We start from the raw sequence: 21,450 nt of genomic DNA, 5'->3' as shown, positions 1-21,450 counted from the left end.
TGTTTTTATTTTTGTACTGCACAAAATACTGTAACACAAAAGCTTGATATCAGAATACACACACACACACACACACACACACATACATAGACTTCACTTTATGGAGAACCACTTAAGAATAGATGTAGAGGAAGGGAGTCGGGCGGTAGCGCAGTGGGTTAAGCGCATGTGCCACAAAGCGCAGGGACCAGCGTAAGGATGCCACTTCGAGCCCCCGGCTCCCCTCCTGCAGGGGAGTCCCTTCACAGGTGGTGAAGCAGGTCTGCAGGTGTCTCTCCCCCTCTCTCTCTTCCCCTCCTCTCTCCATTTCTCTCTGTCCTATGTCCTATCCAACAACGAAAACATCAGTAACAACAACAGTAATAACTACAACAACAAAGAACAACAAGGGCAACAAAAGGGAAAATAAAAGAGAAATAGATGTAGCAGGGGCCAGGTCCCCCCAGTTGAGTGCACACATCGCTGTGCAAGGTCCCAGATTTGAGCCCCTGCTCCCCCTTTATGGGTGGGAGGGGAGAGAGACTTGAGTAGTGTGAAGCAGGTCTGTAGGTGTCTGTCTGTCTTTGTTTCCCCCTTCCTCTTCCTGGTTTTCTTTTTCCTTAACTTCTTACTAATCTTTTTTTTTATTGTTTCAAAAATTGCAAAACATCAGTAGAAAACAAACACCTTTTTCCGTTAACTAATTTTAATGGGTCTGGGAAAAGTTCACCACTACTCAGTTTTGGAGGGAGGATATACCCTTAGAGGTCTTAGAAACCTAGTTGATGGGTGTGAGGAGCTTTGCTCAGTTAAATAAACATCACATTTCCTGAACACCTTAGTTTGCTTGCATTTTATAACTTCCATCGAGACAGTACTCACAGATTTTCAAACCTAAGTGTAATGGAAGTAGACTTGATTTCTAGCTTATTTTGCTGTTAAAAGTTGGCAACAGTGAGTTTTTAAAAAATATTTTTTATACTCATAATATGTCGTAGTTTATAAATATTCAAAATGTGGCCTAAGTTGTAAACTCAGTGATTTCTGTAGAGTATGTTTCACATGGTATGGTATGTAGTTCTTTGAGGAGAAAATAATGGGAAGCAGTTGCTCGGTTGAGGTACTGATACCAGTGAGCTTCTGTTCGGAATTAAATACCCTGGGCCTGTGGCCCTTGAACCCAAACACTGTCTGCCTTCCGCTTTATATAGTATGCTACCTCTCACTATTACAGGCTCAGATGAAGCTGAAACATGCCCAACAAGAATTAAAGACCAAACAGGCTGAAGTCAAGAAGATGGATAGTGGCTACAGGAAGGATCAGGAAGCTTTCGAGTCGGTGAAGAAACTGAAAGAGAAACTGGAAGCTGAAATGAAAAGGCTCAATTATGAAGGTTTGCCTTTTCAAGATGTAATACACCTCCCTTCACGACAGAGTGATCATTGATAGGGACTAGCTGAAATAAAAGAAATAGATAGTAGGTAGGGAAAACTCTGACCCTACCCCTGGGTACTAGTGGAGGTGCTATATATGACTATAGATGAAATAATAGATGGGCCAGGCAGCGGCACACCTGGTTAAGTGCACACATTACTGTGCGTGAGGACTTGGTTTGAGTCCCTGCTTCCCACCACTAGGAGGGAAGCTTCAGGAGTGGTGGAGCAGGTCCTGCAGGTGACTCTGTGTCTTATCTCCCCTCAATTTCTGTCTTGTCCTTCAAAAAGGAAAAATGGCAGCCAGGTGTGGCTTTGTTGTGCAGGCACTGAGCACCCAGAGATAATCCTGGTGGCAGTAATAATTTTTTAAAAAGGGGGGAGTTAATCTCAGTATAAAAGAGCCCTTTAAATTTTTTGAAAACTCAACAACTTCATTTGTGTATTGTTACCTTCATAGATGTTTAATACACATTCTTTCATCAATGAAAACTTTATTTCTTGGAAATCATGTACATGACCCTTGTCAGAAATTTGAATGGTAAAAATGGCCTCTAGTACCAGACATTTAAATTTTGCTTCTAGAAAATCTCTAGACATAGAGGTTACTAGTATTCTCTCAAGTTAGGAGAAGAAACCAGGCAGTTATGAAACTGGATTTTAATTTCCTTCTGAATCGCTATTCAGAAAACAAGGAGGAGAATCTTCTGGAAAGGCGGAGACAGCTGTCCCGGGACATCAGTAGATTAAAAGAAACATACGAAGCTCTCTTGGCCAGATTTCCCAACCTTCGATTTGCCTACAGGTAACATATTTTTTCCTTCCCCAACTCCATTATCACTGTTTACTTACAGGGTTTTTGTTGTTACAGGGATGTTTTTCTGCATTCCCCAAGAAATCTTGAGTTTTGTGTATTTCTATACAAAATATATTTCCATTTAAGGTGGAAAAAGAATCGTGAAATTTTGCTGATACTGAAATACTTACATGAGAATTACTATTGCGAGCTTCTTTTCCTCGAGACATACATCTTTATCTACCACTAGGACTGGTGTTGGGACTCAGTGCCTGCATTAAATCCATGTTCCCGGTGGGCATTTTTTCCTTTCTTTTTTTTTTTCTTTTTCTTTTATTTGGGAGGACAGACATTGAAAGGGGATATAAAGGTAGCGAGAAAGAGCACTGATAGTGAAGCTTCCCCCCTCTAGGTGGGGAGTAGTAGGGTCTTGAACTTGGGTCCTTGTGCATGGTAATTACTATGTTCATTCTACTGGGTGTGTTACCTCCCAGCCCATGTATGTGCCTGTGTGTGTGTCAACATGCATGTATTCATGTATAAGAGAGGAGAGGGAGCTAGAGCATCACTCTAGCTTATGTGAATTCTAGAATCAATTCAGGAGACTGTGAAGAGCCCAACACTTTAGCCATTGCACTACTGACCACATTGCTGTGATACTTTTTCCTGAAATCTTACTGAAACGTTTCAAATGGCAGGTAAAAAAATCTTGTGAAATCTAGTGATTACTAGTGTTTAACATTCTTAACACCGAAGTAAGGGAAATTTAATTTGAATTCAAAAAGTATTTTAAAAGAATTTGTTACATTGAAAGCATACAGAAAGATCTGATTTTATGAACAGTATCTGACTAGTCATCTGAGACATTTAAAGACAGTCTCTGTTAGAAGTAGGTGTATGGTTCCTGTGCGCTCCTTTTAACTTAATGTTATTAGGATGCACTCTTAACAGGCAAAGAAAAGCTTTTTCCGTTCTCTTCCATGCTTGATTTTGTCCACTTCTTTCTCTGTTGCAGGGACCCCGAGAAGAACTGGAACAGAAGTTGTGTGAAAGGACTTGTAGCTTCTCTGATAAGCGTGAAAGACACTTCAGCAGTCACAGCTTTAGAATTAGTAGCTGGGGAACGACTCTACAATGTTGTAGTAGACACAGAGGTAAACTGATTGGGATTATAAAATTATTTGTAACTGCTGTTTCTCTTTAAGATCACACCCTACTAGAAAAGGATCGGATAGCTTATTAATGTTTTAAGTTTCACCTAAGGTTACTTCTTTTCTCCAGGGTAAAACTATTAAGTTAATGGTTTCCTAATTTTACTACTGATTTTTAATGTATTTGATTAACCCCAGAGGAGTCCCTGCTTACTGAGGAATATGTTAGTCTTAGTCTTCAGATTATTTGGAATGGAAGGTCCTAAATACTTGGTTTTGTATTCCTAAACTTTTTTTTTTCACTTGAATTTTTTTTTCTGTGACTAATACTTTTCCCTTCAAACCATGTTGTAGGTCACTGGAAAGAAACTCCTAGAGAAGGGCGAGTTGAAGCGCCGGTACACTATAATTCCACTGAATAAAATCTCAGCCAGGTGCATCACTCCAGAAACTCTGAGGGTGGCTCAGGATCTTGTGAGTCTCGTTTTCTTTTCCAGTCAGGAGGCTGTAATGTAATAAGGGGAAGCATGATCTTCCTAAAGCCACACAGTCTTACCGCTGCCCTGACTAGAACAACCAGGATGCAGTGGAATGGACTCCTGTGAATTAGATTACAAAAGAACATGGTAGCGTGGAAAACTAGAACTCCCTTGATATATCAAAGTGTACTCAGATGCCTTTAGAACTTAAACCAAGTAGCATGACTAGCAGTCAGTACCAAGCTATTAAATCTTTCTTGCCATCTGCAATATAGCTTAGTCTCTATGCCTGCGGCTTCACCTTTCCTGGCATCATTTTTCTTTAATAGAAAAAGACAGAGGTAGGGGCCAGGTGGTGGTGCACCTGGTTGAGCACTCACATTACAGTGCTCAAGGACTCAGGTTCAAGCCCCTGGTCCCCACCTGCAGGGGGAAAGGTTCATAAGTGGTGAAGCAGGGCTGCAGATGTCTTTCTGTCTCTCTCTCTCTCTCTCTCTCTCTCTACCTGTCTCCCCCCCTCAATTTCTGTCTGTCTCTATCAAGTAATAAATAAATAAATTTTAAAAGAGAAAGAGAAGTGCATTAGCACCTTTTACCATGCATAAGGACCTAGGATCAACCCCCCCACACACACACACACACACACTCACAAGCAGGAGTTGGGGTATGGGGGTGGGGAAGCTTCACAGGTAGTGAAGCAATGTTGCAGTTATCTTTGTTCCTTTCTATGTCCTATCAAATAAAAGAAAGGAGAAAAAAAAAAGATAGAAGTGTCCAAATAGTTTGTGTTGGATTTAGAAACTTGGTAGAAGTTCCTGCTTGATAGAAATTACCATAATTCTTGGTATTGTAGTTATATATTTTACTTAGCAACAGATATTTCAGTGTAAAATTTTTTTCCCTCTTAACTTTTTCCATGGTGTTTTTGAAAGTTCAAAAGGAATTGTAGTGTCAGGTTAACTATTACCCAAATTGAAATGATAGAATTTCTTCATGTATTGTCAAATAATTAGAAAGGAGAAGAATTTAATGTTCTGTGACACATCTTGTTTTTCTACAGGTTGGTCCTAAAAATGTTCACGTGGCTCTTTCCCTGGTTGAATACAAACCAGAACTTCAGAAAGCAATGGAATTTGTCTTTGGGACAACACTTGTTTGTGACACTATGGATAATGCTAAAAAAGTGGCTTTTGATAAAAGGATAATGACTAGAACTGTAACCCTGGGCGGTGACGTATTTGACCCTCACGGGACATTAAGTGGAGGTAGGTTTTGTATCATTTTTTTTCTTTCCAGTTCTGTCTGATAAATAAGATGGGAGTCTCTTCTCCCACTCCATGTTGTCCCTCGCAAGTCAAACAGGTGTGTGAACTGATGCCTCATTGTAATTTTGATTTTCATTTCCCTGATTAGAGACATTATCTTTTTTTCTTTTTCATATACCTGTTGACCCTCTCTGACATCTTTGGAAAAATGTTCATTTAAATCTGTCTACTTTTTAGTTAGAATCTTTGGCCATTCAGTTGTATGACTTAGGAATGTGTTTAGGACATATCAGATAAAAGATTTACAAATGTCTTTGTACCATTTTAGTATTTATTTAGTATTATGCCTTTTCATTTCCTGACTGTTTACAAATACCTTTTTTTTTTTTTTTTTTTTTTTTTTTTTACCATTTTAGTGTTGCCTTCTCATTTTCTGACTGTTCCTTTTGTTGTCCAGAAGCTTTGCAGCGTAATATAGTCCCACTTACTTTTGCTTGTGACATTTTTGCTTTTGGTGTCAAATTTAAAAAGTTCCCCTAGTCAGTGTTATTGAGCTAATGGTCCAGTTTTGACCAGGAGTTTTATGATTTCAGGTCTAGCTCTAGCCTTTAGTCCCATTTGAGCTAATTTTGTGGTGGTATATAGAGTACTGGCTTAGTTTCATTCTTTTTGCATGTGACTATCCAGCTTTTCCAGAACCATTTATTGAAGGCATTATCCTAGGACCCTTTGTCGTGAACTTACCGCATAGATGTGCGTTTAATTCTGACTTTTTCTTCCGGTGACATAGTGTTTTTATTACTTTAGGCTTACACGATCGTTTTAAATCGGGGAGCATGATATTTCTGACTTACTTTTCCTCCTGTCCCTACATGTGTCTGCTGGTTTCACATCACATTCCAGTCCCCTTTCTGCTGACTTAGTTTTTAATGTGCTTATTCTCTAGAAAGTGGGCCTGGGACTCTATGCTTGTGTACTACCATTGAGCCACCTACTACCAGGGCTAATATTTCCCCTTCTACTCTCTCACTAGAATTAAAGTTATATATATTTGCTGATTTTGATAGGGCAACAAGAAACAGAAGAATGGGAGAGAAAATAGAGATGTGTGATCTGTTAAATTCCCTAGTTTACTATAAACATTTAACAAATGCATTTGCAAAGTAGAGACAGATAGATTTAAATATCAAAATATGAAACTTTTCAGCTTTCATTAATTCTGATAGTTTGAAATTCTTTTTTTTAATTTTTTATTTGTGATTTAGTAGTCATTACCAAGATTGTATAACTATTATATCACCATGCATCATGTTAACAAAACGCTTATAATAGCACTGCTAACTGGACATCACATTCTTGTATTAAACTGTGTTTTCTTGATAATCTTAACGCCTTAGCCCCTCACTGTACCATGCCACTGTAGTTGCTTATAAAGTAAAAATAGTTTGTTCTGGTAGATCAGAGCTTAGATCGGCTTATGATTTAGTGACAGCTTTTCTGCCAAATACCAGTCACTTGAGTTTATTTCATAATTATAAGTCAGTCATCTCAGCTCCTTGCTATTCTCATTCTGCACTCTGAGCTGAAAGGCAAATCAACCTTATATTGAATAATGCCCTTTTCATAGGAAAGGAAAAAAAAATGAACCAAATTAACATACTGTTCTTTTTTTCTTTTTTATTTAAGAAAGGATTAATTAACAAAACCATAGGGAAGGAGGGGTACGACTCTACACAATTGCCACCACACAATCTCCATATCCCACCCCCTCCCCTGATAGCTTTCCCATTCTCTATCCCTCTGGGAGCATGGACTCAGGGTCATTGTGGAAGGTCTGGCTTCTGTAATTGCTTCCCTGCTGAACATGGGCGTTGACTGGTCGGTCCATACTCCCAGTCTGCCTCTCTCTTTCCCTAGTAGGGTGGGTCTCTGGGGAAGCGGAGCTCCAGGACACAATGGTGGGGTCTTCAGTCCAGGGCAGCCTGGCCGGCATCCTGATGACATCTGGAACCTGGTGACTGAAAAGAGAGTTAACATACAAAGCCAAACAAATTGTTGAGCAGTCATGGACCCAAAGGTTGGAGAGGAAGTGTTACAGGGATACTCACTGCAAACTCTAGTGTACTTCTGCTTTCAGGTATATATTTTGCAGTAGTTTATGGATACGTGTGAACATATGCTCTCTCTCACAGAACCTTGTGTATATCTAGGTTTTGGGACTTTGTTAGAAAGTGAACTACCTGAGATAGAATTAGAGTATACTATGAAAGGAAAGGTCTCACCCGAGTAATGAAGCTGAAGGGTTGTCATTCCACACGTGAAGTCTCTGGACACAGTCTGAAGTGAAGCATGTTGGGGTGGCAATCGTTGTGTTGGTTAGGTTGTGATCGGCAGATGCAATATTATCTGATATGGATTGGGAGAGGCATACGGGAAAGTGGGCCCTATCCAAGGGTTCCAGGACTGGGGGAAGTAGAGGCTCTCTAGTGGAGATGTGAGGTTCCTGCTGTCTTAGGGTTCAAAAAGACAATCGATAGTTAATGTTATCATCAGATTATTGGGTTAACTTTGAAAAGTCCTTTTGTTAGGGTTTGCTGTACAGTACCCAGTATCTTGTATATAGCTGTGCTATTGGTTGCTTCTGATCTACTTGGTCTAGGCTTTTGAGAGAGTCTGCATATCAATTACACAGCGTATATATTAAAAAGATTCAGTTTGTGTTTTCAAAAACTTCGAGACATACAATTAATTTTCCCCCTCTCATATTAATTAACTAGTGATTTATATGACTACATTTTACTAGGAGTGTACATAAACACTATTCCCACCACCAAGAGACTATGACCCATCCCTCCCACGCACTCCCACCCCCCACTGTCCCAGGAAGCTGCATGTCTACCCCTCGCCACAGGGATTTTACTTTGGTGCCCTACTTACAATTTGGTCAGGTCCTGCTTTTAGTTTCCCTTTCAGATCATCTTAGTTAACTTCTGTTGATGAATGGGATCATCCCATACTCATCTTTATCTTTCTGACTTAGCTCACTTAACATAATTCCTTCTAGCTCTGTCCAAGATGGGTCAGAGAAGGTGGGTTCATTGTTCTTGATAGCTGCATAGTATTCCATTGTGTATATATACCACAGCTTTCTCAGCCACTCATCACTTTCATCAGCCACTCAGGGGTCTGTGATGAGGTGTTTGTTCTTTACCTCATCTGACTGCCAACTCTGTTTCCAAGAGTCTGGAACAGAGAAGTTCAGTGTAGGCGTAGGGGACCAGATTGGGTGACGAGACGTCAAGCGTTGGACAGGGTGGGCGAAGATATCCGCGTATATTGGCAGGTCCGGTCGAGCATAGACGTGGGAAATGAACTTAGATGATGCCGCATCCCGACGAATATCTGGCGGGGCGATGTTGCTAAGAACTGGCAGCCATGGAACCGGGGTGGAACGGATGGTTCCAGAAATTATCCTCATGGAGGAATATAATTTGGAATCGACCAAGTGGACATGGGGGCTATGGAACCATACTGGGGCACAGTATTCTGCAGTGGAATAGCATAATGCCAGAGATGATGATCGTAGTGTGGAAGCGCTTGCGCCCCATGAGGAGCTGGCCAGTCTTGCAATGATGTTATTCCTCGCGCCCACCTTTACTGCAGTTTTTATGTTTGTGAAATGACAGAGTGCGATCGAGAGTAACGCCAAGATAGACTGGCTGGGCTTCCCTTTCAGATCTTCTTACTCAACTTCTGTTGATGAGTGGGATCATCCCATACTCATCTTTACCTTTCTGACTTACCTCACTTAACATAATTCCTTCTAGCTCTGTCCAAGATGGGTCAGAGAAGGTGGGTTCATTGTTCTTGATAGCTACATAGTATTCCATTGTGTATATATACCACAGCTTTCTCAGTCACTCATCTGTTGTTGGGCACCTGGGTTGCTTCCAGGTTTTAGCTATTATGAATTGTGCTGCTTTGAACATAGGAGTACACACCTCTTTTTGGTTGGGTGTTATGGAGTCCTTGGGGTATAACCCCAGAAGAGGAATTACTGGGTAATATGGAAGGTCCATGTCTAGCCTTCTGAGAGTTTTCCAGACTGCTCTCCACAGAGGCTGTATCAATTTACATTCCCACCAGCAATGTAAAAGGGTCCCTCTGTCCCCACATCCTCTCCAACATTTGCTACAGCTGTCCTTTTTTGATGTATGCCATTCTTACAGGAGTGAGGTGGTATCTTAGTGTTGTCTTAATTTGCATTTCTCTGACAATCAGTGACCTAGAGAAATTTTTCATATGTTTGTTAGCCTTTTGGATCTCCTCTGTAGTGAATGTTTTGTTCATATATATCCTCTGCCCATTTTTGGATGGGGTCATTTGCTTTTTTGGTGCTAAGTTTACTGAGCTCTTTATATATTTTGGTGATTAGTTTCTTGTCTGATGTATGGCATGTGAAGATCTCCCATTCTATGAGGGGTCTCTTTGTTTGTTTAATAGTTTCTTTGGATGTGCAGAAGCTTTTCAATTTGATGTAGTCCCATTGGTTTTTTTCTGCTTTAGTTTTCCTTGCAATTGGGTTTGATTCATCAATGATGTCCTTGAGGTGTAGGTGGGAAACTGTTTTACCAATGTTTTCCTCTAAGTATTTGATTGTTTCTTGTCTGACATCTAGGTCTTTGATCCATTTGGAGTTGATTTTTGTTTCTGGTGAGAGAAAGTGGTTCAATTTCATTCTTCTGCATGTTACAACCCAGTTTTCCCAGCACCATTGATTGAAGAGAGCCTCCTATTTCCATTTAATCCTTTGGGACCCCTTATCAAAGATTAGATGTCCATAGGTGTGGGGATTTATTTCGGGGCTTTCAATTCTGTTCCACTGGTCTGTTTGCCTATTTTTGTTCCAGTACCGTGCTGTTTTGATGATGATGGCTTTATAATGTAGTTTAAGGTCTGGGAGTGTGATGCCTCCATTTCTGTTTCTTTTCCTCATGATGGTTTTGGCAATTCTAGGTGTTTTCAGTTTCCAGATTAATGATTGTAGTGTTTGTTCTATTCTCTTAAAGAAGCTTGGTGGAACTTTGATGGATATTGCATTAAATTTGTATATGGCTCTGGGGAGAATATTCATTTTGATGATATTTATTCTTCCAATCCATGAGCATGGGATATCTTTCCATTTCTTGGTATCAATTTCTATTTCCTTGAGTGGCGAGTCATAGTTTTCAGCATATAAGTCTTTCACTTCTTTGGTCAAATTTATTCCTAGGCATTTGATTGATTTTGCTGAAACAATAAATGGGAGTGATTTCTGGATGTCTTCTTCAGATTTAGTGTTTGCATAAAGAAATGCCACTGATTTTTTTACATTGATTTTGTAGCCTGATACCTGCTATATAGCGTAATAATTTCCAGTAGTTTTCTGCTGGATTCTTTAGGTTTTTCTATGTATACTGTCATATCATCTGCAAATAGTGAGTGCTTGACTTCTTCCCTTCCAATCTGTATTCCTTTGATTTCTTTGTCTTGCCTGATTGCTATGGCAAGAACTTCCAATACTGTGTTGAAGAGTAACGGTGACAGTGGACAGCCCTGTCTAGTCCACGATCTGAGGGGGAATGCTTTCAGCTTCTGTCCATTGAGTATGATGTTGGCTGTAGGTTTGCTATATATAGACTCCACTCTCTTGAGAAATTTACCATCTATTCCCATTTTTTGTAGAGTTTTGAGCATGAATGGGTGTTGGATTTTGTCAAAGGCTTTCTCTGCATCTATTGAGATAATCATGTGGTTTTTGGCTTTGCTTTTATTGATGTGGTGAATGACATTGATTAACTTACAGATGTTGAACCAGCCTTGCATTCCTGGTGATGAATCCTACTTGGTCGTGACAATCTCTTTGATATGCTTCTTTATCCGGTTGGCCAAGATCTTGTTTAATATTTTGGCATCTATGTTCATCAGAGATATTGGTCTGTAGTTTTCCTTTTTTGTTCTGTCCCTATCAGCTTTTGGTATCAGGGTGATGTTGGCTTCATAGAAGGTGGAAGGGAGTATTCCTGTTTCTTCAGTCTTATGGAAAAGCTTAAGAAGTATGGGTACTGACTGTTGCCTGAAAGTTTTGTAGAATTCATTTGTGAAGCCATCTGGTCCAGGACTTTTGTTGTTGGGGAGATTTTTAATAACGGTTTCAATTTCTTTGTCTGTGATTGGTGCATTTAGATTTTGTAGTTCTTCTTGGTTCAGTTTTGGAAGGGCATATGCTTCTAGGGATTGTTCCATTTCTTCCAGATTCTGTAGCTTGGTGGTGTATAGTTCTTTATAGAAGTTTCACAGAATTCTCTGGATTTCTGTGGTGTCAGTTGTGATATCTCCTGCATCGTTTACAATTCTGTTAATTTGAGTCTTCTCTCTTTTTTGTTTGGTGAGTCTGGCTAGGGGTTTGTCAATTTTGTTTAATCTTTCAAAGAACCAACATTTGGCTTCATTGATCTTTTGTATGGTTCTTTTATTTTCGATGTTGTTTATTTCTGCTCTAACTTTAGTGATTTCTGTCCTTCTGGTTGCTTTAGGGTTCCTTTGTTCCTCTTCCTCTAAGTCCTTGAGGTGTGTAGTAAGGTCGTTCATTTGGGCTTCTTCTTGGTGTTTAATATGTGATTGTATGGCTATAAGTTTCCCTCTCAGTACTGCTTTAGCTGTGTCCCAAATGTTTTGATAGGTTGTGTCTTCATTTTCATTAGTTTCCAGGAACATTTGAATTTCTTGTGTGTGTGAATCTCTCACCCAGTGGTTCAAGGAGTATGTTTTTTAGTTTCCAAATTCTGTGACTTTTAATAATTGTCTGTTTGTTGTTAAATGTTAGTTTTACTCTACTGTGGTCTGAGAAGATCTTGGGATGATTTCGATGTTCTTGAATTTATCGATGCTGTCTTTGTGGCCTAACATGTGGTCTATCCTTGAGTATGTGTTATGTGGATTTGAAAAGAAGTTTTATTCCAGTTTTTTTGGGGTGGAGGAGTCTGAAAATGTCCAAGAGTTCTTGTCTGTCAATCTCTTTATTCAATTCTCATGTATCTTTGTTGGTTCTCTGCTTTGTTGATCTGTCTAAGTGTGATTGTGGGGTATTGCAGTCTCCCACTATTATTGTATTACTATTGATGTATTTTTGAAATTCTTTCAGTAAGTGCTTTACGTATTCAGATGGTCCCTCATTGGGTGCATAGATGTTAATGATTGTTAAGTCTTCTTGGCTGATTGATCCTCTAATCATTATGTATTGTCCTTGCCTATCTTTTATTACTTTATTTAATTTAAAATCTATCGTGTCTGAGATGAGAATGGCTGTTCCTGCCTTTTTTTGTGGACCGTTAGCCTGTATGATAGTTTTCCATACTTTCACTTTAAGTCTGTGTTTATCTTGTTGTGACAGATGGCATTCTTGCAAGCAGCATATGGTTGGGTTATGTTTTCTGATCCATCCCCCCCTCGCTGTGCCTTTTGATACGTGAGTTGAAGCCATTGACATTTATTGATATTATGGATTTAATGTATTGTAGTGCCATTGTTCGAAAGAAATTTTTTGTTTGCTCTGATATATTGCAAGTATTATAGTGATGTTCTTGTTCATAAGAGGTCTTTTAGAACCTCTTTCAGGGCCGGTTTCGTGATGGTTGCCTCCTTTAACTGTTGTTTGTCTAAGAAGGTTTTGATCCCTCCATCTAGTTTGAATGAAAGTCTAGCAGGATATATTATCCTTGGTTGAAACCCTTTTTCATTCAGGGCTCGATAGATATCTTGCCATTCTCTTCTGGCTTTTAGAGTTTGAGTGGAGAAGTCTGCAGATAATCTTATGGGTTTTCCCTTGTATGTGACTTTTTGTTTCTCTCTTGCAGCCTTTAGGATCCTTTCTTTATCCTTACTTCTTCTCATTGTGACTATGATGTGTCTTGGTGTCTTCAGGTCTGGGTTGATTCTGTTTGGTAGTCTCTGGGCCTCTTGAATCTTGATGTCCTTTCTGTTATTCAGGTCTGGGAAGTTTTCTTGTATTATTTCCTCTAGAATGTTTGCTTCCCCTTCCTCTCTTTCTTCCTCTGGCAGGCCAATTATACGAATGTTACTTCTTTTGAGACCATCCATATGTCTCTGTTGTTTTCAATGTCTCTGAATCTCTTTTTAAGCTCTTTCACCTCTTTCTTTGTTTTCTCTAACTCATCCTCTGTCTGACTAATTCTGTTTTCTGATTCTGTTAGTCTGCTTTCCCTTGCCTCAGCTTCTTTCTTCATTACAGCTATTTCAGCTTTCAGTTCTCTCAAGATAATCGGTATTTTCCTTGGGGGTCTCAACTGTTGTTTCCCTAATACTGCCATTCCTTTCCTCCAATGTTGTTTTCATTTCTGTGATTAATAAGTTTACTATTGCTTGCATATTTTTCTTATCTGGTTACTTCTGACTGATTTGTAGTTTCTTCTGGGCTCTTGTCTTCATTCATTGGAGTAGCAGTTTTATTTGTTTTTGACGTACCCATTTTTTTGATTTATGTGTTTCTTTTTTATGCTCTGTTGTTCCTCAGTTGTTGTGTCTTGAGCACAAGCAACACTGTACTAAATACCTTTATGACAATTGCACTCACCAACCTCAGGAATTACAGTAGCAACTGAAGCAAGTATTGAAACAGTTTAATAACTCCCAGTTAGCCAAACAATGCCTCCAGTCTGTGAAAAAATAGTAACCAAATCCCAGTGAAGAAGAAAGAGAAAAGAAAGAACGGATAGCAAGAATAGACAGTTATGCAAATCTACTATCCACCGTATATTCTAGGGTAACAAGAGGGGAAAGGGAAGTAGAGCAGAGATACACACATGGAGTCCAGTCTGAGTCAGATTTCTTCCCCAAAATAATTCACAAATTCAGAAAGGCAAAGAAGAAGGAAGGAAGAAGTATATGACAAGATAAAAAAAAAAGAAAGGAATGAAAGAAACGAGAGAGAAAAGAGAAAAGATAAGAAAAAGAGCTGTAATTAAAGAACAATGAAAGGAAAGGTTTTTTTTTTAATTAATTTATTTTTAATTTAATTTAATTTTTTTAATTAGCTAGGAGGAGGAGGGAGGGGAGAGTCTGTAGAGGAGGTAGGAGTAACGATACAAGTTCCTACCACAATAGATAAGATGCCCACTACCCTAGCAATGAAAGATACCCTAAGAGTTCATTCTGATCAACCTAAAGGCGGTGGGGGAGATATATGCCTTTATATAATATTAATAATAAAATAGAGCAGGGTAAAAAAAAAAAAAACCCTGTCCCAGATTACCTCAAACCTCGTGATCAGAGGCAGCTGATTGTTAAGAAAGAGAAAAAAAAATTTTAAAAACCCTCAGGACTAGACAAGGATAGCTGAAATAGACAGTTATGCAAATCTACTATCCACTGTATATTCTAGGGGTAGCTAAAGGAGGAAGGGAAGTTGAGCAGAGATACTCGCAGTGAGTGTCCACTCTGAGTCAGAATTCTTCCCCAAAATAATTCCCAAATGTGTATCAGTGAATTCAAAAAGCACACTGTTTGGTGGTGTGGGGGATGGGGCCTGTGGCTTTGGAAGCTGTAGGATTAAGGAAGAAAGGATGACAAGAATGAGAAAAAGAAAAAAAAGGAGAGAGAAAAAAAATAAAAAGATAAGAAAAAGAACAGTCATAAAAGAGTGGTGAAAGGAAAGAGTTATTTATTTATTTATTTTTAATTATTTAATTAGCTGGGTGGGGTGGGGGGGTGGCTACTTAGAAGGAAAAAAGGCCAGAGGTTTCAGAAGGGAATAGACTTAGAATGAATGATACTCCCTGGTGGGACAGGAATCTTGGTAAAGAAAGAAGCTCAGCAGGGGAGCCTGCTAAGAGCTGGTCCCCAGGGACTGGTTATGAGGGTGGGGGGGAGGGGGCGGAGGTGTGCTTTGGGATTAATAATTTAAAAGAAAAAAATTTTTCCCTTTTTTTCTACTCTATTTTTTAACCCAAATTAAGTTATAGTCACCTCCTTGGTGTCACTGCTAGGACCCCTTATTGACTGGCCTACTAAAGGCAGAAAATCCTACCGTTTCCAGAAGATGTGATCAGAGCTCAAGCCACTAGCAGCTTCTCAGTCCGCCATCTTCCGGGAACCCCCAACATACTGTTATTTTTAACAGATTTAATTATTTATGAGATAGGGATAGAATACATGACTGATCACATCTACTTAAAAGTATTTCTAACAAATACATATGTCTTTTTTTTTTTTTTCATTTTGTCTCCAGGGTTATTGCTGGAGCTCAGTGTCTGCACTATGAATCCACTGCTCCTGGAGGCCATTTTTTCCATTTGACTAGATAGGTCAGAGGGAAATAGAGAAAGGAAGGGGAGATAGAGAGCAAGAGAGAAAGATACCTGCAGACCTGCTTCACCACTGCAACCCCTCTGCAGGTGGGGAGCCAAGGGCTCGAACCCAGGTCCTTGCTTGGAGCCTTGCACTTTATACTATGTGTACTTAACCTGTTGCACTTCCTAGGTTGGGCCCCACAAGTCTGTTTTCAGATCCTAAACTTTGTAGCTTCATAAGTAACAATGTTGTTATAGAGTCATATTAACTATTTAAATCTTTTTTATTATTTACAACATTGTGGTAACTTATGTCCAAGGCCTGTTTCAATTTTCTCCCATTAGGTGCTCGGTCTCAGGCTGCTTCTATTCTAACCAAATTTCAAGAACTTAAAGATATTCAAGATGAGCTGAAAATCAAGGAAAATGAGCTACAAGGCTTAGAAAAAGAACTAGCAGGTCTTAAACACACTGCTGAAAAGTAAGGCTTGTGGTCTTTTGGTGGGGGTATAAAATGAAAGAATATTTGCTTTTACTTACGTACCGTTTTTGACTTTTTTCTTTGGTTTTATTTTATAGCATTTGAATATAAATTAAGACTTGATATAACAAGTTATGTCTATATTTCTGACAAAAATAAGGTCTCTATTTTAAAAAATTCTTAAGAGAAAAATTCAGCCAAATATTACTTTTCACCTGTTGAAATATACTGTTAACATTGTGCGGGGATTAGTGTGGGGGAAACCTATCGATACCAAAAAAAAAAAAACTCCGGATACCAAAGGTTGTTTGAATTGTTATTTGAATGGCCTCTCTGTCAGGTGTCTGCACTGAGTTTACAGTGTTGTAGTTGACCTATAATGCAGATCACCAGGTTTCTTACTGTGAAGGTAAACAAGTTTCTCCCAGAAAGTCAGTTCTTTTTTTTTTATTTTTATTTGTGATTAATTATGGGTTATAAGATTGTAAGGTTACATGTTTGCTTAATTTTTTCCCCTCTGTGGGTCTGAATACACAGGTGTGTACACCTGTTAACGTCACTTCTGTTTGTATGTTGTGTCAGTGTGTGCATTTTCCCCCAAAGTTTGTAACATGCTAATTTAAGCTCTTCCCTCACCTAGCATCGTTCACTGTTGAGTGCCTTGAGAAATCCTCACTTGTTTGTATGATCTAATTGCTACAAACTTAGGAGAATATGATTGGAAAATTTAATTGTTTTCTAGTCCCTTTAAAGTTAATAAAATGGGAACTAAAATCTATTTAAATAAGCTTTTATTTGCGGGGGGTGGAGTAGATAAGTGTTTTTCATCTTCTGAAATTGTTGAAGTTTAGAATGTTAAGACTTTTTAAAGCCCTGGATATTTGGAAGAGATTATTATAATCTGTCAATAAAAGACCATTTCGAGGTGCTATAAACACTCACTTTGAACTCTAGACACATGACACATGCATTTTACTTTCGCTGCTATCGGTCAGTCGTGAAACGAGTGGACTTTTCTTCCACGAGAAGGCTAGAATAGAGTTTCTATGTGTTATGTGACTGCTCTGGTGAGACTGATATTTGTAGCCTCATTTGATTTTATTAGGCAATATTTGCCTTGACTAATTGTTACACAGACATCCAGAAAAAGGGAAGAGATTTTGATGTCAGTGGAAGGGTCAAATAATGGTAAAAAATGTGGTCTTTCCAAGACCATAGCAAAAAGAAATCTTGTAGCTTTTGTTTTTGTCACTGTCAGGACTCCACAGCTGTGGACAGAGGGCTGGGTAGAGATCACACAGGACTGAAGTTTCCCCTTTGTAGGGGCCAGGCTTCTGACCCTGGCTCACGTGCATGGCAAAGCTGGCACCCTACCCAGTGAGTTGTCTTGCTGACCCAGTAGACTATATCTTTTGCCAAGTTTCCATGTTTTGTATTTTAAATGTCTTAAAATTAATGCTGTAACTTTAATTGCTGTCAAGTAGTCTTAAGCAAGAAGACTCAAGGGAGTATTTGTTTTATAAGTTGCTTCCCTTTTTCCTTCTCAGATTTTATGAATTCCCTGTGACAAGTTAGCTTGTGAGTTTGTATTAAAATAGAAATTTCATTGCAACTAATTTAGCTAATGGCTTCCAAAGAAATGCTTTCTGAACAGAGGGATAAAATCACAACTTTGCAGGGAAAAAAAACAAACCAAAATAGTATATTGATAATTTTTAACACTGCCTTTTAATCTATCAGTCTTAGATTGTAGGGGCAGACTTTTTTTTTAATATTTGAAAATAGCGATTATTAACCACTTTGGGAAATTTTGTGTAGTCGCTGTACTTTTTTTTAGAGGATAGCTCTTGTAGAGTTTTAGGTTTTTCATTTGGAATGAACCAGGGATTATTTTTAATAGAAACCTACTCATTTCAACAGTTACTTATACTGTTTCCTATAAGTGGTTATTGTGAGTTTTGGTTATTTCAAAATGTCTTCCTTCCTTGACCAAATCAAATTTTGTGTTGTGATGCATTACTAGTCAAAACTGCTCATATGTGTAGTGATTTCTGACGTTGAGTAAGACCTACTAATTGGAATGCATCCCAAACGCCAGATAAATTAATGGCCATGTTCAAACTTCTCTTTTTCTGAGGTATCACCAACTAAAGCAGCAGTGGGAGATGAAAGCTGAGGAGGCAGAATTATTACAGACCAAGCTCCAGCAAAGTTCCTATCATAAGCAGCAGGAAGAACTAGATGCTCTCAAAAACGTCATCGGTAAGATGCGAGCAGATGATTTTAGAAGATGTTTTTATACTGTATATTTATTTGCAGTAAGGATTGCGTCTGATAGTGCCAAACTCCTACTCATTAGTATCTCCCAGACCTTCAAATCATACTGTTTCCTTCAGCTTTGCCTCATGGTAGTGTTAAAAGGACAAAAACCAATTAGTTGTAGTGTGTTTTGAACCATAAGACCTTGTTTGAGGTGTTTTGCTATTGTCATTTCATTTAACGTCAGTTTTCAAGACCCCATCCAAGGTGTTCATCAGAATGTGCTGTAGTTTGAAACTCCTTGTTTTTTTTTTTTTTTTTTCAAAGTCTTTGACTTTCGGACTTTTAAAATTCTCTAATCTTATGGCTGTGAAAGTAGTGCACTAGCATTTTGTGTATTTCTGATTGCTGTTGAAGTTTGACATCTTTCTCTTGATGTGCAATGAGCTTTTTAGTTTCACTTTTTGTAAACTCTCTATTTCTTGGGTCCATCTCTTGGCTTGCTCATTTTGGTTGCCCCTCCCCACCCCCGTTTTATGTTTAAGAAGTCTGGCTTCTAGTAGGTTTTCTGCAGTACAGATATCTTTTCTTTTGTGCCTCTTAGTGTGTATGTCTAACGTTTCGTAGTAAGGGTCGAGAGGGAGGGCAGCTGCCGCACTGCTGCACAGGTAGGAGCAGCACCTTTAACCCGGGTGGCTGTGTGTGGTGCCATGCACTCTGCCAGAGGTAAAACAAGCTCTCGCTTTCAGCCATGCGGTAGTTTTTATTTATTTCATCTTCTGGGGTGTTCATGCTTTATGGCAAATGATTACAGATTCTCTTTTCCACGATAGGCATCTGCAAACCAGTCTCCCCCCCACACTTTGGTCTTGTCCACCATCACACACCAGGGCCCCGGAGGCTTCTCTTCCCGGTGTTCTTGGCACTGGTCGCAGTATACCACACCTAGTACAGGACTCCACACGACTGTCGCTTTGTCCTTACTTCACTGGGAAATGTTTACTCTCTAAGTCTTTAGGTTACTCACATGTGGCGCTTGGGCTCAGTGCTTGGGATATTTCTAAGCTAAGGTTGTTACTGTCTGTTTTTCCGCATTGCTGCCAGGATCACTGCTGGGGCTTGAGGCCTACACAGCAAATCTGCTATTCTCGATGGCCAATTTGTCCTTATTATTTCACTTTATTTGAAAGGACAGAGAAATTGAGAGAGAAGAGAGATACCTGCAGACCTGTTTTACTGCTCATGCAGCTTCCCCCCTGCAGGTGGGAAGTGGGGACTTGAACCCAGGTCCTTACACATAATAACCTGTGCCCCACACAACAGTTAGTCAGTTGTTTGTTTAGGTTTTTTGTTTTTGTTTTTTTCTTAAATACCCTGGCCCTCCACTAAAAAAAAAAAAAAAAAAGAATTATCGGGTTCTCACTGACAAAACCATAGGATAAGAGGGTACAACTCCACACAGTTCCCACCAACAGATCTCCATATCCCATCCTGTCCCTTGATGGCTTTCCTATTCTTTAACCCTCTGGGAGTATGGACCCACACTTGACTTTTCTGACAACCCAATAATAAGCTATTATATGTTAGTAATAGTAGTTGAAAATTCTAATTTAGCCACATTTGTCTACTTTGTGCTACAGAGGAAAGTGAGGAGACCTTAAAAAATACCAAAGAAATTCAAAAAAAGGCAGAAGAAAAATATGAAGTACTGGAGAATAAAATGAAAAATGCAGAAGCTGAAAGTGAGAGAGAACTGAAGGATGCTCAGAAAAAACTGGACGTGGCCAAGAAGAAAGCAGATGCCTCCAGCAAAATAATGAAAGAAAAACAACAGGTAATAGTAACCTTTCTTAAGATGGAGCCAGTATGTGAGTGCCATGCACTTCAGTCGGGTAAAGCAGGAGAGCTTGACCTGACTCACCACAGCATCTGAAAGTGGAAGACGCTTCTTTAGAAAATCCGCTTCTTACAAACCAACAGCAACTCAGTCTCGACTCAGGGCCTGTGCTTTCGTGTCGTGTAGTTTTGGCAGTAGTTTGTGTTGCCTTGGTGATTTTACAGACAGCAAAAGTCCTTTGGTAAAGACATAAAGACTTCTTAGGGAGTAGACTGAAGTTACTTTGTGAGACGGAGCTCTGTTTCAGAGATTCAGTGTTGACATTTCTATTTGGTAATTATCTGATGTGAATGGAAATGGAATTTTGTGGCCTCTTGATTTCGTCAAAAAAAAAAAAACTTTTCCTTTTTTTGATAGAGGGCAAAACGACAACACTGCTTGTACGGCCTCTCCTGAGCAGATGGGGACCAGAGACTTGACGACCCTGAGTCCTCACACCTAGTAACGTGCACTCGACTGGGCATGCCACTGCTTAGCCCCTGCACAAAGTTTGGTTTTGTTTTGTTTTATTTTTTTGTTTGTTTGTTTCTTTTTGTCATCATGAGAGTGAAGAAAACTGAGAAAAAATAATTTTTTTACTTTGAATAATGGTGTTTTTTAAAAAAAGCTTCGCCTGTACTCATTCACATGCATAATTCAGTGTGTTCTTTCCTGTGATGTCAGGTGGACTTCCTCAGGGTGCTGTGAAAGCAGTGCACACTCAGTGGAGACCTGACACTGTCAGGGTCCAGTGCAGCTGAGCAGTTGGCAGTGAGCAGTGGCAGGAGTCAGGGGTTCCTGTCTGCATTTTCAGCTTCCCACGGCTTATCAAGAGCCTGGCAGGTTTTTGTTTTTTTTCCAGCCATAAAATCACACATACATTTGTCATCTGTTTTTCTTTTATTTTAAGTAGAGGGGGAAATAAAAGTTTTTTTCTATTCCTTCTAAGAAAGCAGTTCACATGCTTTTGGAAGTTGAGTGAGCTAGGGGGACTTCTAAAGTGTCACATTTTGTCGACACACCTTTGTCTCCAGTAGTTGTTAACCTGTTGTGTGCCCAAACACTGCTTCTTACAGGAAGTTGAAGCTATCACTCTGGAGCTAGAAGAGCTCAAGCGAGAGCACACATCCTACAAACAGCAGCTGGAAGCTGTAAATGAAGCTATCCAGTCCTATGAAGGTCAGATTGAAGCAATGGCAATGGAGGTGGCCAAAACTAAGGTAGGGTGTATCATGCTAAAGAGTTTCCAAAGTCTAGTTTTAGGCTGAGACCATTAAGTTCACTTTCTATTTTTTTATGTATTTTAATATTTATTTAACTCTTTATTATTGGGTAGAGACAGGAATTGAGAGGGGAAGAGGAAAGAGAGAAAGTGACAGACACT

The 21,450-nt window shown here is 39.3% G+C and overlaps 1 protein-coding gene across 1 annotated transcript in view; it reads left to right on the top strand.

Annotated features, from left to right (window-relative positions):
* SMC2 (structural maintenance of chromosomes 2) overlaps window positions 1-21,450 on the top strand; it is a 42,394-nt gene that overhangs the window by 17,508 nt on the left and 3,436 nt on the right. The window contains exons 11-19 of the mRNA XM_007516199.3: window positions 1,214-1,373; window positions 2,101-2,218; window positions 3,225-3,363; window positions 3,715-3,834; window positions 4,900-5,104; window positions 15,796-15,931; window positions 18,069-18,193; window positions 19,831-20,024; window positions 21,143-21,286. Of these exons, the coding sequence (XP_007516261.2) occupies window positions 1,214-1,373; window positions 2,101-2,218; window positions 3,225-3,363; window positions 3,715-3,834; window positions 4,900-5,104; window positions 15,796-15,931; window positions 18,069-18,193; window positions 19,831-20,024; window positions 21,143-21,286 (1,341 nt within the window). The remainder of the gene's footprint in view (window positions 1-1,213; window positions 1,374-2,100; window positions 2,219-3,224; window positions 3,364-3,714; window positions 3,835-4,899; window positions 5,105-15,795; window positions 15,932-18,068; window positions 18,194-19,830; window positions 20,025-21,142; window positions 21,287-21,450) is intronic.

The sequence above is a fragment of the Erinaceus europaeus genome, chromosome 10, assembly GCF_950295315.1.
Source record: "Erinaceus europaeus chromosome 10, mEriEur2.1, whole genome shotgun sequence".
NCBI classification, from domain to species: domain Eukaryota; kingdom Metazoa; phylum Chordata; class Mammalia; order Eulipotyphla; family Erinaceidae; genus Erinaceus; species Erinaceus europaeus.
The sequence above is the reverse complement of the archived record's forward strand: the minus strand, read 5'-3'. Positions and strand labels throughout refer to the sequence as shown.